Source organism: Psammomys obesus, unplaced genomic scaffold (assembly GCF_907164565.1).
Source record: "Psammomys obesus unplaced genomic scaffold, mPsaObe1.curated_primary_1811, whole genome shotgun sequence".
Lineage (NCBI taxonomy): Eukaryota > Metazoa > Chordata > Mammalia > Rodentia > Muridae > Psammomys > Psammomys obesus.
The window spans coordinates 12,336,972-12,355,226 of record NW_026594428.1 but is presented as its reverse complement, the minus strand read 5'-3'; the positions used below and the strand labels follow the sequence as shown (position 1 = coordinate 12,355,226).

Below are 18,255 nucleotides of genomic sequence, written 5' to 3'. Positions count from 1 at the left end.
GTGTGTGTGTGTGTGTGTGTGTGTGTGTGTGTGTGTGTGTGTGTGTGATGTGTCTTGTGTGGGTGTGTATGTGTTTTTGACTATGTGATGTATATGTGTGTGTGTGTGTGTGTGTGTGTGTATCTGTTTGTGTGAGGGTGCATGAATATGTGTGGTGCATTTGTGTAAATGTGTGTGGTGTGTATCTCTATGTGTGGATGTGGGTGGGTGTATGAATGTGTGTGGTGCATGTGTGTGCATGTGTTTGTGTGTGTGTGCTCGTGTGCGTGCGTGCACACATGCCCATGCGTTTGGTGTTGAGGCCCAAACTGAAGACCTCTATCATAAGCTCCACCTCCAGCCCTCCTCTGAACATCATTAGGGCTAAATTTCTTCCAAGTCAGACTGAACCAGGCTATAAGAAATAGGTTTATCTAGCATATTTTCATTAACAACCTGTCTCTTGAAGCATTAATATCTGCTTTCTAAATTTATACTTGTGCATCTTCCACATATTTATTATAAAAATCAATGTGTCCATTTATGTCTGTTGTTAATCCCCACAGGGTCCTTTATGCCATTATGCCACACCTATGCCTAAAATAAAATGCAGAGTAAACTCTTTTGGAAATGGTTGAGGCCCCACTGTATTCCAGACACAGCCACTGGCTCTTGGCCCTAGGGACAGGAATACAGAGCCCACTTAAAACCTCAGCAATTTTGCACAACAGTCATTTTACAGCTGAACCTTTGCTGGGGACAGGGGTTGTTTTGTTTTTGTGTGTTTGTATGTGTCTGTGTGTTTATTTGTATGTAATTGCCTCTGGTTACAGACATACCTAAACTTAATTTCTGCCTGAAGTCAACTTTTTAATACCTGCACAAGAAATGCAGAAGGAAAAAAAAAAAAAAAAAACAAGCTTTGCTATGCGTGAGCACACACAATTAACTCAAGAGAAGCCATAAAAACTTAATGAAGGCCATGAAGAAACTGAAACTTGACTGGGGAGTTTGGCATGCTCCCTTTCACCAATCCTGGGGCGAATTTTGAAGGTAGCACTGTCAGCTGATTGGCACAAGTCTTGCAAGCTTCCCTGGCCACTGGCCCCTAGCAGGACGCCTGATCCCAGTAAACCAGGCAAGTGCAGACAAGAAGCACACACAGGAATTAGGACCTTGAAGCAACTGCTTCACTCAGGGCCGCTCAGCTGGGAGTAGTTTTGTGGCTGTCCTGCCTTCAGTAACATCTGCATACACTCTGCAGTGTCCCAGGTTGAGAGGAAGGTTTCAAGCAGTGAGTGAGTAAAGGCCAAAGATGGTGGCTCTCTGCACAATGGGTGCAGTTAGCCCCTCCAGCCAAGAGGTGCCTGGCGCACAAAGTCAAAGGTACGCAATTTGCAGAGTCCAGGTCTACGTGATTTACGAGTGCTTCCTACTTCCTCGTCATCGGCCTCACACTCATAAGGTCTCACTTGGTTTATTTATTTGCTACTTGTTAGCATGAGCTTCCAACTGTTGGTTAACAAGCAACAGGTCATTATCTCAACATCACAGAGAAAAGTGAGCAAAGAGCAGGGAGAGCTCACTACCCAATGAGAAGGGAGCCCTATAAGCTAGCTGCCCTTGGACACTGTATCGTTTCCCTACGTTCTAGTCTAACACAATACAGGAACACCTTCAAGGACAATTAACAAAAGGATGTTCTAAGACATTAAAGTGAAAGGCTCTATGTTAGGATTGTCTCCAAACAAATCCATCCCTGTTTCGCTTTTTCACCTGCCCTGCCGCTTTATGCTGACAGCTGACCAGAAATCACTATGACAACATAAACACACTAGAAATCACAGTGATAACAAAAACACACCAGCAAATTAAAACTATCATTTTATATATACACATATATATATTTCACCTCCCAGAAATACCAGCAGAAAAGGAAACATTCTTCAACCTTGGACTAGTGACTTAACCTTTGGGTTAAGATTCTTCACTAGAAACAGGAAAAATGAAATGGGCAATTGGTAGAGACAACTTCAGTGTTATTCAGATCACGGAGCTCTACTCTCCAAGAACGGAGGTAAAAAGGAGTTTTTTCTTGGGGTTTGTTTAAAGTCCTATAACTTAGAGGCCAGGATGCAGGAACTGCTATGGTATGTTATCATGAAGTTTCCGCCACTCGCACTAGAGGGCAGAATTCTACCCAAGGGGAGACCTTGAACTCCGTAGGTCCTCAGGCTTAGGAATCCTCATTGCCCCTTAACAACTACACACACTTTTTTCTGAAGACCACCAAGTTAAGAACTATTTTCCCTAGAGACAGACCTCAGTTTTCTTACAGATTAAAGCAATTAAAAACCCAGCCTAGAGATAATTTACTGTTGTATACCAACTGAAAAGTCCCAGTGCCTTCCTACAGGCGTGAAACAAAAGCTGATTAATTAGGAAACGCTAAGGGGTCTCAGTTATCTATGTATTTCTCTTCTTCTAAGGAATGGATTATTAATTTCTTTCCGGGATGCCTTTCAGGGTGACAGAGACAACCACTTTGGAAAAAGTCAATTCAGCCATTACACAATACATCACTGAGGCCATTATAAGTAGCTGTCTGAGAATACAGTAAGTGAACGTCAGACCTTGAAACACTATAGCCAATTAAGTCTGATAAAGCAAGTTAGCTAAACGCGGAGGCAAACTCTCACCACTCTGATTTGCTGGAAGATTCCAAGACTGTCCCGGATTCACAAAACATCACCCTGACTTTCAGAGAAAATCTCATTAACCTCCCTCAAGTCAGCTAAGTTTACTCTGAGCCACTTCAAACCTCAAAACTTAAACAGAATTTGTTAAATAAACACAACCAAGAAAGGAATCGGTGCCAAGAAACCGGAGCGGCTCTCCATCCCAGGGGAAAAGGGGAACTTTCAAGTCCCGTCTCAAGTAACTGTGGTGTCCCGCCCTCAAAGACCCTAAAGCGGGCATCGGTTTCATCTTCTAAAACAAGCATTGTTTGTCCCAAACAAATTTTATTTAAACTCGAACTCAAGATCTACCAAAAAATGGCATTCAACACGGGATCTTTCCGTCTCGTGCTCTGGAATCATCCGCAAACCCCACCGGAGCGCGGCCGGTAGAGCACGGACTCCAAGACTCGCAGGCCCAAGGAGGCAGGGCAAGCAGTGACTGACTGGACGCAGCCGGCTCGCACGTCGTTAGCCGGCTCATCTGGAAGCCACTGCACCCTGCACAGGAAGCCCGCACGTTCGGCAAAGGAAGTACCAGACCTTTCTTGGAGAAAGGCACGTCCCGGCTGCGCCTTTTACCGCCTTTCCTGCACCGGGGCCGTCCGGCCCGCAGCTCTCTCCCGCCGGCGCCCCGGGACTCACCTGGCGCGGAGTGTCAGCTAGCCACCCACGCCCGGGGACGTGCGAGCGCAGGACAAACCCAAACCTGCCTGGGCTTACTCATCCGAGACTCGGGGCCGGCGGAGGGAGCGGGGTTTCAGGAGACTCCCACAAAGTTTCTCCTCCCGGGACGCGCAGGCGCCAGGGCGCGCGCGGCGCGCCGGTCCGGGTCCCGGTGTCCGCCAGGTCCACCCCGCCACTCACCTCGGGAAAGAAGCTGTCCATTGTTCCGGCGCCCGCACCTTCCCGGCGCGGCTCCAGTCGCGGAAGTCAGCGCAGCGGCAGGTCCCGGGAAGCCACGCGTGTCACCGTGCGCCTCGGGGCGACTCCAGCCCGCGGAGCCGCCGCACGGCCATGCCTGGGTCGCTGCTGCTCTCCCGCACCTTTTGTCCGCGTCTCGGACCTCCTCCGTCCCCACTGCAGCCTTTGTCTCTTCTTCCTCCAAGTTCCTCACTTCTGGGCGAAGTGCTCCCGGGAGGAGAACAGCTGGTGGCACATTCTTCCCGGGCTGGGGGAGGGTGGCAAGGGGCTGGCGACGCGCCTGCCTCCCTCTGCCTTCCGCCGGGGGCGCTCGGTTCGAGCGGGGGACCGCGGATCACCAGCGCGCCAGCAACGGTGAGCACTCCGGCCCCAGGCGCAGCCGGCTCTCGCCAGCTCCAGGGTCTTGCTCACCGCTCTGCTCCGCCGCCCCGCCCACAGGCCACGCCCCCGACACAGAGTTACGCCTCCACGAGTAGAGCCACGCCTCCTCTGAACCTGCCCCGCCCCGGAAGCTCCTCCTACAACCTGCGGAGACTGAGGGTCCTGCTCTCAACTACCCCGCCTGCTCGGACGCCTGGTTACGCCCACTGCAATCCCGCCGGCAGCCTGCTCCGGCTTCCCACACGCCGCACCCTCGAGCGTTACCACCCAGACCACGCCCACCGGGTGCCCGGCCCCGCCCCTAGGAGCCCCGCCCTCAGCCTTCCCTGTGTGCGGCCGGCGCGCGGGCTCCGGACAATCACCTAGACCTAGGCAGAAAGTGTCGCTGCCTTGCGCTTCCCCTAGGTTTTTTCGCCTCCCGCCTAGGCGCCAGCAGAGGACTTGACTCTTCCCTTTGGCCATAGAAACTAATAGTTACAGGGCATGGGAGAGGGGCCCCACGGCGGTGAATGTTAGCCACCCCAGGAACCTGCCCCACGCGGATCTCATCGAAGCAGCTTCGCCGATGAGCGTCCTTGGACAGGATGTGGAAAACAGACGAAACCAAACTTCTGGAAGCTTCTTTTATGTGTGGAGTTTCTCTACTCCAAATCGGGTTAAAAGACGTTTTTGTGATAGCCACGGGGAAATCTTTTGTACTCTGGAAGGAACGTGCCCTATATAGCACCTTAAAAAATGTAATCCCCTTTCCTGGACGTAAGGGAAACAGCAGATGGAAGGGAGATGGATGAATGCTTCCATCCACCAGGAATCAGTCCTGTTTCCCACCGAGGCAACTCCTCCAGCTTTATTGTGGCCAGGAATCTGAGGATCCCGTTCAGACTGGGGTTCCTAAGAGTCCGCTTGCCTAACGGGAGTCCAGATGGCCCTCCAAAGGTGGTGCTTAGCCATTGCTGAAAAACTCCCAACAGCTCAGAGGGAGTTTCCTTCTGTGGCAGTTTAGTAGGGCCAGACCATCCAAGCACAGGATCCATGAACCCTTTGAACCGACCGGCTGGGTGGTGTCAGAGTCACTCAGGAGTCGCAGCTGGCCCAGCAGCACTTTGGCAACTAGCACACTGGAAACAACCAGGAATTGATTTGAGAAGTTGACAAATCCTGCTAGCAACTTGAGAAAGATACTTTCCAGGGGTATCTTTGGGAAATGACACAGCCTTCACTATCCCAAGCTGCACCTCACCTGGTTAGGTGCCCACTTCTTAGGTTTATTTTCCAGATGTTGGAAGATGAATCTCACTGTGGCGTATTTCTTGTCCTAATCACCTGCAAGTGGGGGAGTTGAAGCTATTGTGCTCAAAGACTGAATAAAATGACTGAACAAGTGAGCCGTCTTGTAATCCTTGTCTGGAAAACTGAAGCATCTTTGTAACTCAAAGCAGCTTGTTAGTGTTACTGTGTTTACTCCCATCTCACCACGTTTGAGGAAGAGTCAAGGTATAAACGAATTATGATACATGTGCTGTGCTATGGTATTGCTTTCTTCCACAGGTTCACAGGAGGTTGAAGGAAAGTTAAGATGGAGCCAGGATTAATGTCAACAACTCTCAACACAACCAAAGTGCTTAGTCAAATGAGTCCTGCCACCAGCTGTGTTCTAATAGTGCAGTTGAACAATTAAGCCATTGTGGTATTAATCTGCACACATCTCTTCAATAAAGACGATTTAGGGAGCTTGCTGGAGGGTATGGGTGTGGATCGGTTCCCAGCCTCAGTCCTGCTTCAGACGTGTTAGACAACCTTGGCCCTGGCCTTTCAGAAGTCACCATCCAAGCCAATACTGGCTCATCAGCTGAAACAGATGTGCTATGCACATACAGCTGTAGGTAGCAGAGGAGCCTGGGACTACCAAACTGCATAGGCACTCTGTTCTTTTCCTTCTTTTTCTGTGAATTTAAAACAAAAAAAGAAAACAAAACAACAGCCCTAAAGTTTTGTTCATGTTTACTTAGACACAGGATTTTAAGTATCCCAAGATATTCCAGAATTCTCTGTGCAGCTTAAAATGACCTCGAGCTTCTGATTCTCCTGCCACTCTCTACCAAGTTAGGGTACCATGTCCAGATTTGGGACACTTTTGCATTGCTGGGGATAGAACCCAGAGCTTTGTGCTTGCTAGGCAAGCATTCTATAGCTGAGCTATAGCCCCAGCCTGTTGTTGAAACTAAGTAGCCCAGGCCTGTCTCAAATGCACAGCCCTTCTGCCCCAGCTTCCTGAGCACTGAGATCACTACAAGCGTGACCTGACATACTAGGCTTGGTTTTCTTGTTTTTAAAGCTGTGTTTGTTATTATTATTTAAAGCAACAGGTAACTACATGTTAAAACAACACAGCTCATGAAAAACAACTAGGGGTCCAAGATGAAAGTATATTAAAAAGTGGTAGTTTACATTTTTTTTTTAGGATGGTTTTATTTATCCTGTTTGTTTTGTTTTGTGTTTTTTTTTTCCCATATGAACTTGAGAATTGTTCTTTCAAGGTCTATAAAGAATTGTGTTGGAATTTTGATGCTACTTGCATTGAATTTGTATATTGTTTTTGGTAAGATGGCCATTTTATTGTTTTCTTACTGATCCAAGATCGTGAAGATTTTAAGTGGCTGGATACAAAATTAAATCAAAACAAACAAACAAAAAACCAACTTACAGTAGCCTTCCTTTATACAAACATTAAACAGGCTGAAGAAGAAATTAAGAAAATAACACCCTTCACAATAGCCACAAATAATATAAAATATTTTGTTGTAACTCTAACTAAGCAACTGAAAGACTTATATGACAAGAACTTCAAATCTTTGAAGAAAGAAATTGAAGAAGATATCAGAAGTGGGAAAAGGCTCATTGTTTTTTTAATTTTTTAATTTTTAATTTTTTTATTATTAGTTACATTTTATTAACTCTGTATCCCAGCTGTATCCTGCTCCCCCATTCCCTCCAAATTCCTCCCTCCCTCTCTCATCTCCTCCCTGCCCCTTTCCAAGTCCACTGATTGGGGAGGACCTCCTCCCCTTTCATCTGACCCTGTTTTATCAGGTATCTTCAGGACTGACTACAAAGTCCTCCTCTATGGCCTAGCAGGACTGCTCCTCTCTTAGGGGGTGGGGAGGTCAAAGAGCCTGCTATTGAGTCACTGTCAGAGATAGTCCCTGTTCCACTTACTATGGGAAACCAATTGGTTACTGAGCTACCATGGGCTTCATCCTAGCAGAGGTTCTAGGTTATATCCAAACATGATCCTTGGTGGAGTGTCCGTCTCAGAAAAGAAACCTGTGCTCAGATATATTTGGTCCTTGTGGAGCTCCTATCCTTTCCACGTCATACTTACTCCCCCTTCTTTCATATGATTCCTTGCACTCTGCTGAAGGTTTGGTTATGAGTCTCAGTATCTGCTTTGATACACTGCAAGGTAGAGTCTTTCAGAGGCCCTCTGCGGTAGGCTCCTGTCCTGTTACTTGTTTTCTCCTATGTCCAAAGCCCATCCTATTTGTCTTTCTAAGTGAGGATTGATCATCTTACCCCGGGTCCTCTTTCTTGTTTATCTTCTTTAGGTGTATAGATTTCATTATGTTTATCATATCTTATAGGACTATATGAGTGAGTATATACCATGTGTGTCTTTCTCCTTCTGGGATACCTCACTCAGAATGATCTTTTCTAGATCCCAGCATTTGCCTCCAAATTTCATGATTTCCTCGTTTTTGATTGCTGAGTAGTATTCCATTGTGTAAAAATACCACAATTTCTGTATCCATTCCTCTGTTGAGGGACATCTGGGTTGTTTCCAGGTTCTGGCTATTACAAATAAAACTGCTACAGACATTTTTTTTTTGCTTAGTAGAAAATATTGAATTATAATAGTTGCTTCTGCATTCATTCTGATTCAGCATATTGTTTCAGTTGAACAGTGATAGTCTGGTCACATGTATACTAATAGTTTTTCATGTAATTTTAAATATTCTTTGTACAACATCAAAACAATAATTTGAAGTGTTCATGTATGATATGAAATTTAAAGCTGTATGAAATGTATAGTGTTTTTGGTTTTGTTTGTTTGTTTGGTTGGTTGGTTTTGTTGAGACAAGATCTCTTTATTTAGCTCTGGCTGTCTTGGAACTCACTTATAGACAAGCCTGGCCTCAAACTCAGAGATCTGTTTGCCTCTGCCTCCCTAGTTCTGGGACTAAAGGGGTGAGACACCATGTTACTGCTTGTCACTTAAGAAGATATGGTAAATAACTGTCCCCTACTTAACTCACATAGAAAATTGTGCACCAGATCCCATATATGAAGTTGGATTTGTGCAATTGTCTTATTTCTTTAAAAAATGTTTAACACCATATACAAAAATACTACAGCAATGCAATACAAGAAAAACAAAATACAAACCGAACAAAAGCCTGGCCCTGAATCCTTTAGGTAGAGTGGTTGCCTGGGAATCTGCATTTTAGTAAGCACTCAGGTAGCCCAAGTGGAGCTTGAGAGTTCTTGCTGAATCTGTCAGATTTTCTGTCTCTGTGCACATTCTCAAGAAGGCGGAAAAGCAGACCTTAGCAATAAGACTGTTTGCAGAACAAGCAGCAAAGTTATTCTAAGCACTCTGAGAAGGGTGTGCAACCTGCAAGCCTTTGGGATGGCATCCATTCTTTAAGAGGCCCTGTTAAACTCACAAGGTCTTTGACAATACTGACAGGAAAAGGAAGGCACTTTAAATCAATAGATTTCTAAGAATATCTACTCTTGCTACTTTTCTTGGTTGGTTGGTTGGTTGGTTGGTTGGGTTTTAATTTGAGTTGTTAAATACTTCCTCTGGGGGCCGAGCTACTGGCTACTCGAAGCTAACGGTCAAACCTGCCTCTGTCAAGTAACAAAGTCACAAGAATGTTCAGTCTGAGCCAAGGTTTCTCAGCTCTCCAGATGTAATTCAAAGACATTCTACCTGGCTAGTAAGGTACCACCTTTGTAAAATGAAACACCTCAAAGGCCAAAATGAAGCTTTCTTACTTACTGGCAACGACTAATCCACAACTGGAAAAAAAAAAATTATTTTACTACCAACTGGATCATATTTTTCCGTCTCAAGCTCCAGCCGTACATATCCATGTGTGAGCTGAGTCATAGAAGCTTGCCATGTTTGTTCTCCACCGTGTGTTCATTTGCTTTCGATTGAGATGTGTTGTCTTAATTTCCTTTATGAATTCAAATTGAGCCCTCTGTTGTTGTTTACCCTCTTGCTGCCGATGCTTATCTTGATGTGTGCGCAGGTAGAGCCTTTTCCACTATGTTTATTTTTATTAAATACCCAGCATTTAATTTCGCCACAGTAATGATTTAATTACTAGTTAGAGAAAGGGAAAGTTCTGGAGGGTTTTTTCACACAAATTAGAAGTTAATAACTGACACAGTTTAAAACTCCTTTCTTAATAGCAGGTCGTCTTTGCACTTCACTTACAGAACTGGGTGGTTAAATTTTCAATGGTTTCTGTCTTTTTGAAAAAAAAAACTGAAAAATAAAGGAATTTGTAATTTTTACATATACATAAAAACTTTGTAAATTGTTTTATGTATATGGGTGTTTTGCCTGAGTATATGTCTGTGCACCATGTATATGCCTAGAGCCTACGATTTCCATTTTCATTCCTGGTCTGATCCTGTTCAGTATAAAGCATCATATAATATCTTAGAAAGTCTATATGGTTTCCTTCTTGATTTCCTTGTATCTTTGTGCCTTTTCTTTCTTCCATTACTTCAAAATGGCTGCAGGCTGACTTTCCAAAGTCTATCATTTCTCACTCCTATTATCATTCACAAAGTAGTCACCTTTTTCAAACATCAAGCTCTGTCTTGCTTCTTTCTTATACTTTCAATCTCTTCTGCTCCTTCCCCAAAGCCAGCAAATACAGTTGTGTCTACTCTGAAAACATTTGTTCCTTAACCCCATTATTTCCTGAACTACTAGATCATCTCTCTTCAGATTCCTTGCTATGCTTTGGATAGAATTAGTTCTCCCCGAAGGTCCGTGTGCTGGAGGTTTGTTCTCTAATGGATTGGTATTGAAAAGTGGTGGAGCCTGGGAGCATAGCTCAGCTGGTAAAATTCTTGGTTAGCACATGTGAAGTCCTAGTTGAGCCCCATCGACCTGTGAACCAAAGTCGGTTAGTCATCTTTTGTTGCTGTGGTAAAATACTGTGACCGAGGAAAATTACAGAAGGAAGGGTTCATTTAGGCTTACAGTTCCAGAGGGAGAGTTCTTAATAGCAGAGAAAGGCAGGACAGCGGTGTCCAGAGGCTGAGAGATCGCATCATCATTCACTCTATGAAGCAGAGAAAGAATTGGAAGTAGGGTGAGACTAAACTCCGAAAGCCCATCCTCAGTTTCATAATTTCCCCAGCAAGGCTGCACCTCCCCAAGCAGCAGCAGTACCTGGGGCCCTTGAGGGCTAATACCTGAGCCTTGGGGCTATTTCTCATCCACCACCCAGACGTACACAGAGGCCACTCTGTGTTACAGTGATGGGCTCTCCAGCCTCAAGTATTTGCACACTTGGTACCCAGTTGGTGGTACTGTTTGGAAGGTACACCCCCAGCACTCAGTAAGTGGAGGCAGGAAAATCGGAAATTCAAGATCATCTTTGGCTAGATAAGAAGGCAAAGATCAACCTGGGCTGGGGTGGGTGGTGGATAGAACTTTCATAGTAAGGCATAACTGAAAGTGACACACTGTGGAGGCTCCACTGTTGGTAGAGATTGATGCCTGCTCCTGAAAATAGGTTGTTTTAAAGCGGTGTCCTTTTGCACATGCCTACGTCCCATCCTGCTTTTCTCACCGCATGGCAGTATCATCCTGTTTGGATGTTTTAAACAGTACAAACATCAACCAAACAAATGTCCTTCTTTACACATTATCCCGCCTCAGATGTTCTATTACAGTGAGGCAAAAGGGACACACCCCTCACTCGGCAGTGCTGGTACTCTATCTGACAAGCCATCAGCAATTCAGTCCCCTCTGGTTGGATCTTTGTCCTCTGTCCCTGTTTTCAAATCTCATCCTCTTTGATCTGTCCTTTTGAAATTCTCTAGCTTCTTATTTTCAGGGCCAACTTCTGTGCGACTTGTAGAGCTAGCCATGGAGTCCTGCCCTTTGATGTAGCTGTCTTAAAGTGCCTGAGAAATTTTGTTTTGTTTTGTTTTTAAACAGAGTGCCCCGTTTGTAATCTGTCACTGGGCCCTATATACTGTGCCCAGTTCTTCATAACTCTTACAACTGCATTTGTCTGCCCTCTTATCTCTTGGACTACCAGCTCTCTTACCTCATTATAGGCAAGGATGCTGGGCCTGAGACAGACGGCCTCATGCATGTTGGACAAATATTCCAACCTCTTTCTGGCCCTTTTGCAAGCTGGTCTTCCTCTATCCTCCAAAATGGGATCAATTCCAAGCATGCAATTGTTCCCTACTTCTAACAGCCTCATTACCAATCCTCATTACTTCAACTACCATTCCTTTCTAAATGATGCCTGCCAGTGCTGGAATCCACAGCTTAAGCTTTAAAATGGTTCCTGTTCCTCACCGCCTCCTAGTTGGGTTCTTTTCACATTTTATGCCCCCAAAGGGAAGCTTCTCCACTCTCCCCATCAACTTCTACCAACTTCCTTGTATTTGTAAAAGCAGTTGTTACAGTGAAGAGAGGTCACTAATCCTTTTGACCAGCCCTACAGTATTTGATGGGCATATCCATATGCTAGGAGTATCCTACATTATGAATTTTGTTCAACCCAAGGAGAATTTCCAAACCACCCTTACTCCAAAGACATGGCTTTCATTCTACTGATTGAAATAACCACTTAAGCCTTAAGAAAAGAGTCTAATTCCAAAAGCTAAGGTAACCTATGTTTTAACTATGAAGGCTCAGAGTACCAATTTGGCTGGCACAGGACATGGCAGAGGCAGTGACCATATGCGACATCAATTCTGTAATGTACCTTAAATCAAATATGTGTATTATATGGGATCCATACGTCCAAAGGGAAGGCTTGTGAAGCGGCATCAGAAAAGCGCAAGTGTGACCAGCCCTGTGTGAAATGTGGATGACTGCCGCCACACATCATGGGGCTGAATAAAGCAGACTCACCTTAGAAACCTAGAAAGGCCTTACTTTTTCTTTTAAGTCTTTCTGGAAGTACCACTGTTTATTTTGCTTCTTGAGTGAGTTGAAACTATGTCTGGATTTCTCCTTCCAGAAGCTTCCATTCAGTGTGCTGCTGTTGAGTGCGAGGGGTGGGAATTCATTCTCTAAGGACGTCCCGAGCAGAGTTGTTGGAATAGCTGAGACTGTGGACACAGTGTGAGTCCCTCGCAGAGCGGTTAAGTGTGCAGTGGCAAGTGCGTGCAGCAGCAGCCCTTTGGGATGGTCACTACCTCTCGGCAGCAAGCCACCCGAACCAAGGGCTGAATACCAGCGTGGGCTCATTCACGCAGCTTTGTGGTGTGCTTGGTTCCTGCAGTGCTGTCACCTGTGCAGTCTCAGCAGACTACAGTCAGACGGGTGGAGATCTAAAGTGGCCCCTATATGGAAGGAGCCTTTCTGGAACAGTTGCTTTGTAAACTGGACTGGCCTCTGCCTCCTGAGTGCTGGGATTAAGGGTGTGCATCACCATGCCCAGCCTGGAAAACTTTTGGAGAACTGGCACAGAAGTCAACTGTCATTAACTGCACTGAAGTGGTCAGACCCTGAGCTAAGGCCAATGGAAGCTCTAAACACTTTTAGTGGAAGAATGTCTCCCCCCCCCCAACACAAAAAAAATCTGTGACCAGAATTTATGGGAAGAGGAGTATGTTCATCAATATGACAACATAGCGAAAAAAATTACATAAGAAGAAAGATTTTACCTCCGTTCATGGTTTCAGAGATATTAGTTTATGGTCATTTGGCTGCATTGTCATGGGCCTCTGATAAAACAAATATCATGACAGGAAGGTATGAAGGAATAAAGCTGCTCACCTCACAATAGTCTGCTCCCTAGAGCAGAGCATACAGTTGAAAGAGTATACCTGGCATGCATACAGCCCTGAACGTGATCTCAGCAGCATTTAGAGGTAGAAGTGGGAGCTCAGAAGGTCAGTGTCATTGTCAGCCAAGTAATGAGTTTGAAGCTGGCTTAGGATTCCTGATACCCTGGCGGCAGGGGGAATGGACACCTCTAAAGAGCATGCCCCCAAAGACCCACTTTCTCCAACTAGGTCCCACTTCCTACAGTTTCTGCGGCTTCCCTGTAATGAAGTTACAAACCTAGACTGATAGACTAACCCATTGTCAAGGTCAGAGACCTCATGATCCAATCAGTTCTGAATACTTCCAAGTCCAGGATCAAGCCCCAAATACATGAGTCTTTTCTTGTGTTAGGAAGGTGCTTTATATTATAATAAAGAAGCAAAATGTACAGATTACCAGGCCTGTAAGTATGCAGTTTAGTGGTATGTAACTTACTTACGCAAGCATGACCACAATGTACTCCTGGAGTGCTTTTAATAACTCCCAAAGCAAACCCATATACATCACTCTAATTTTTATCTACCCTCAGCCTCCAGGTATCACAAATTTGTTTTCTGTTTGGATTTGATTGCTCTGAATATTGTGTATAAACGCATCCAGCTGACAATTTCTTTGTTATAGTTTTCCTTCCTTCTTTCTTTCCTTTCTTCCTTTTTGTTTTTTTTTTTTTTTTTTCATTTTTTTTAGAAAGGGTCTCAATTTGTAGCCCAAGCTGATCTGGGACTCACTGTGCAGACCAGGTTGCCCATTAACTCAGAGATCCTACTGCCTCTGCCTCTGGTGGAATCAAAGGCCTGCACTACCATTCACTTGCTTTCGTAGCAATTTTTGATCCATATGATTTACAGTTACACTAATAAAAAATATTGGATATGAATAAGTAAAAGAGAAGTTATAAAATAACATGCTTCATCTATCTGTTATAGAGGGGTTTGTTGGTTTGTTTGATAAATAAGCTTAAAACATATGTTTCTTATCACAGACAAAGCCTAGAAGGCTGGAATATTCTAGAATATTCCTGAGGGCCATTGCAGCCTAAGCTTTTTTGACATGTTCCAGTACGGCCTTGCCTCTGTTCCTAGGAGAGCAGGAAAAATACCAAGAGCACAAAGCATGCATAACAGACTCAAAAGGAAGAGTCTAATTCTCTCAGATCATGACTTCTCCTCTTTTACTAGCAGAACTCAGATGTCAGTCGCAAGGGGGAAAAATCATCTTTATTTTGTGTTAGTTTACCACATCTAAAAGCTATTACTTTAAAGAAGGAATAACAAGAGAGTAGGGAGCAATTGTGTGTGCTGTTCCCTTGATAAATTAAGTGGGTAAAAAGCTTTGAATCAAAGGACAAAAGTGATTAGTGGTGTTATTTGTAGATGACAGTGATAATGACAACTAGGCCTATTCGTTATCCTCTTCTGCCATTTTCTGGTCTTTGGGTGATGCCTGTAAAATCATAAAGACAGTGCTATTCGAAGAATGAAGTTTATATTTTCTCTGTACAATAACTATACTCATTTTCTTTTTCTTTTTCCTATTAATAAGAAAATCCTTACTTTGTGACTCTGGTGTCACACATTAGGAATTACAAAGATGAATAAGGCAGAAAATCAATAGCCTAGTTGCAGAAAAAGAGGAGGGAGAGGTGGAGGGAGAAAGAAAAAAGGGAGGGGGATGCTAAAATGACTGTGGAGACTCCTGGGATAAAAGTATGTGTGAAGTTTTAGTGTCATGGGTTAAATTGTATCTTTGAAAATTTGTTGAAGCTTTAACTCAAACTGAGTTAAAGAATCTCAAACTGAGACTATATTTGTAATCAGGGCCTTTAAAGAGGCTATTAGTTGTTTTAAAGAGGCAATAGGTAGAGCCCTGACACATTCTTATTTGTGTCATTTTGTAGAGAGAAAAAAATTATTAAATAAGTTTTCATTAGATATCCCTGGCTCTCCTGGAACTTGCTATGCAAGTTCCTGGAACTTGCTATGTTGTTCTAGCCTAGAACTCACAGACTTCCTCTTAGCACTGTGAAGAAAGGAGTGCACCACTATGTCCAGCTAAAAAGATAATATCTGAATCTCCAAAGAGCATCAAATATGCAGAACGCACATGAGGGAGGTCATGCAAAGACCCAAGGAGAAGGAAAGCCTGGGGAGAGACCAAATTTGAACTTTAAGCCTTGAAACTTGTGAAAACATGAATTATCTTATTTAAGCAATGCAGTCTGTGGCACTTTGCTTTGGCAACCTTACTAAACAGGTAAAGCGAATCAGAAAGAAAATTTCAAAGAAAACCACATGTGAACCATATCTCTGCCAGGTAAAAAAAAAAAAGAAAGGAAAGCACAACCCAACCAAGGTGTGAAAAGCATTTTAGCAGAATGTTGACATGATTTAGATGTGGAACTTGGTCCTCAAACTGGCTTTGTTGGAAGTCGATATGAAACACAAGAGGCTCAGTGGTGTAGCTCAGCGCAAGGTAGCAACTGAGTCTCAGCAGGACTGTCCTCACAGTTAGTGTAGTGCTCATGCTGAGTGATTTAGTTCTCTCAGGAAGGCTATTATAAAAGGGCAAGGCTCCCATTCCTCTGCCTTCTTTTCCCCCAACTCTGCACCAGAGCTCTGGCTTCTTCGCTCACTATGTCATTCCTTCATCTCTCATGCAACCATCATCATACCATTCATTATGATGTGACACAGCCACGACTGACATCATTCTATTTGCATTTTTCCAGGCTCCAAAACCTTGAGCTCAATAAGCCTTTCCAGCCTTGGTAATTTTCATATAGTAATGGAAAAAGGACTAATAAAGGTACCAAGTAGTGAGTGGGTAAGGTTGAGTGTGCAAGTGTGGCACTAAAGGAGACAAACGTACAAAGTCTTCTTTTAAATTTCATTAAGTCATCTTCATGAAGTTAAGTAGTGGTCCATGGTACTAGACAATGAACTCAATGGGAAATTGCCTTCCTGGCTTACCACATTCAACAAGTCCTTTGGTGTCAATATCCTCACCAGTTTTAAAATGCCAACATAGCTCTCTAAGCACGGAGCCAGAAACAGAAGCACAGTTAGTACATTATTCATGAGGGTTTCTACCATGGATGCTACAATAGGACTAAATGGCCTCCTCTGCACAGATAATTAGTAAAGTGTGCTGGAATAGCTTAAAATAATGAGCTTTTAATAGTTACTACCTTTTGTTTTAATAGAATGTATTTAATTATAAGTTATGTAATTTAATCTTGAGCAATGGCTACAGCAATGACTATTTTATAAGTTATTGTTCTTGTCCTTGACTCAGAAAATAAAACAATACTCAGAGAACTGGACATCATTTTCAGCACATCTCTCTCTCTTTCTCTCTCACACACACACTCACACAGTAAAGAGGAACTTGAGTGCTGGGGTATGTCTCAGCAGATAGAATGGTAGGTAGTAGGCACAGAGCCCTGAGTCAGACCCCCAGCACTGCATAAACAGGGGTTTGTGGCACAAGACTGTAATCATAACACTTAGGGAGTGGAGTCAAGAGAATCAGAAGTTCAAGCACATTCTTGAATGTGAAGTGAGTTTGAGGGACTGGAAAGATGGCTCAGACGCTGGTTCTTCGTACCCACATGAGGCTATGCAACTGCAACTTCAGGGTTACGACACCTTCTTCTGGCCTCTGTGGGCACCAGGTACACACACAGTACATGCAGGCATAACACATGAAAGAAGAATGAAAGAAAGAAAGAAAGAAAGAAAGAAAGAAAGAAAGAAAGAAAGAAAGAAAGAAAGAAAGAAAGAAAGAAAGGGAGAGAGAGGGAAAGAAAGAAGGAAAGAGAGAAAGAATGAAAGAGACTAAGTGACTTCAAAGCCAGCACGGAATACATGAGATCCTGAATCCAAAAACTAGAAGAAAAAACTTGAGTGAGACTGGGAATACAGCTAGAGTGGTAAAAAGTCCTTGCTTTGCATGTATGAAAACAGTACCATAAAACAACAGCAATAATAATAACTAGAGGTTATTACTAATAGAGGTCTATGACTGATGACTCCAGAATAAAATGACTCCTCTCATCTATCAGTGGTGGTTAAAGCATGACAGAGGAGGTAAGATTAACTTTCGCCTTCAAGAAGAGAGTTTGGAATGCAGAAGGAAGATAAGAAAAGCAGAGCTCTAATGAGATCTGGATGGGGCAGACTGAATTTGAGAGGAGGGAGGATGAGGAATTTTCTGAAAGGGTACTCTCCATGGAGTGCTTAGGAGATAAGGCAGCTTGGATATTTACATTGGTAAACTTATGTTAACTAGTGTTTTTCTTGATGTCCAGAGTATTGCAACTTTCAGGGTGCAAGGGAGAGAAAAAGGGATTCTGGCTACTAAAAACCACTAGAAAGACAACAAGGAAGACACAAGGCAGGCATTCTCCAAGGCTCACCATCAGACCCAACTAACAAATGAGGCGATACCAGGTGAGAAGTTGCCAGAAACAGGAAACCCCTTTGGGAGATGCACAGAAGCAAACCTGACTGCAGTGTCATTTCCTGTTCCCACTAGAGATCCACACCTCTGTCTTCTCTCTGAAGCCTATATTTTCTCACCATCTCTCTTTTCTCACCATGGTGTCATCTTCTCCCTGGCCAGAACACTTGCATCAGCGGATAGCCTGCTTGAGTAGCCCTGAAAATGGGTGTGTTTCCTCCTCCAGGGATTGCCTCCAGGGCCAGTGTCACCGGTGATTGCTCTGCTGCTGTCACCAGAGCAAGAATGGTCTTTAAAACTTGAACAAGCGAATTGGTGGCCAGACTGAGCTACATGAGACCTGTCATAAATGATCAAGTAAACCAGCAACAGCACTGGGTTGGTTGGCTGAAGTTGTTGGCCCTTGCACCTCCCAGGCCACTCTCTTCCACTTAGCATCAAGGGCCAACTGTTTCTGGGGCTGACAAACAAGGCACCTGCCTGCCCCTTACCCTCTCTCCCAAACAGTATCTCTTGCCTCTTTTGTCAGGTACAACTTCACAGCTACCACCTTCTCTCACAATGGCAATCAGCCATGAAGTTCAAAACTGTCAGGGACCTTTGCACGTATTTCCTCTACTCATGGCATTTCTCTGCTCTCCACTCATCTTTGCTCACTCTGCGACC

The 18,255-nt window shown here is 44.1% G+C and overlaps 1 protein-coding gene across 1 annotated transcript in view; it reads right to left on the bottom strand.

Moving 5' to 3' along the window:
• Positions 1–4,061, bottom strand: part of Myo10 (myosin X) — a 173,423-nt gene extending 169,362 nt beyond the window's left edge. The window contains exon 1 of the mRNA XM_055619008.1: positions 3,585–4,061. Coding sequence (XP_055474983.1) covers positions 3,585–3,605 — 21 coding nt within the window. The 5' untranslated portion in view covers positions 3,606–4,061. The remainder of the gene's footprint in view (positions 1–3,584) is intronic.
• Between the last annotated feature and the right edge of the window lie 14,194 nt (positions 4,062–18,255).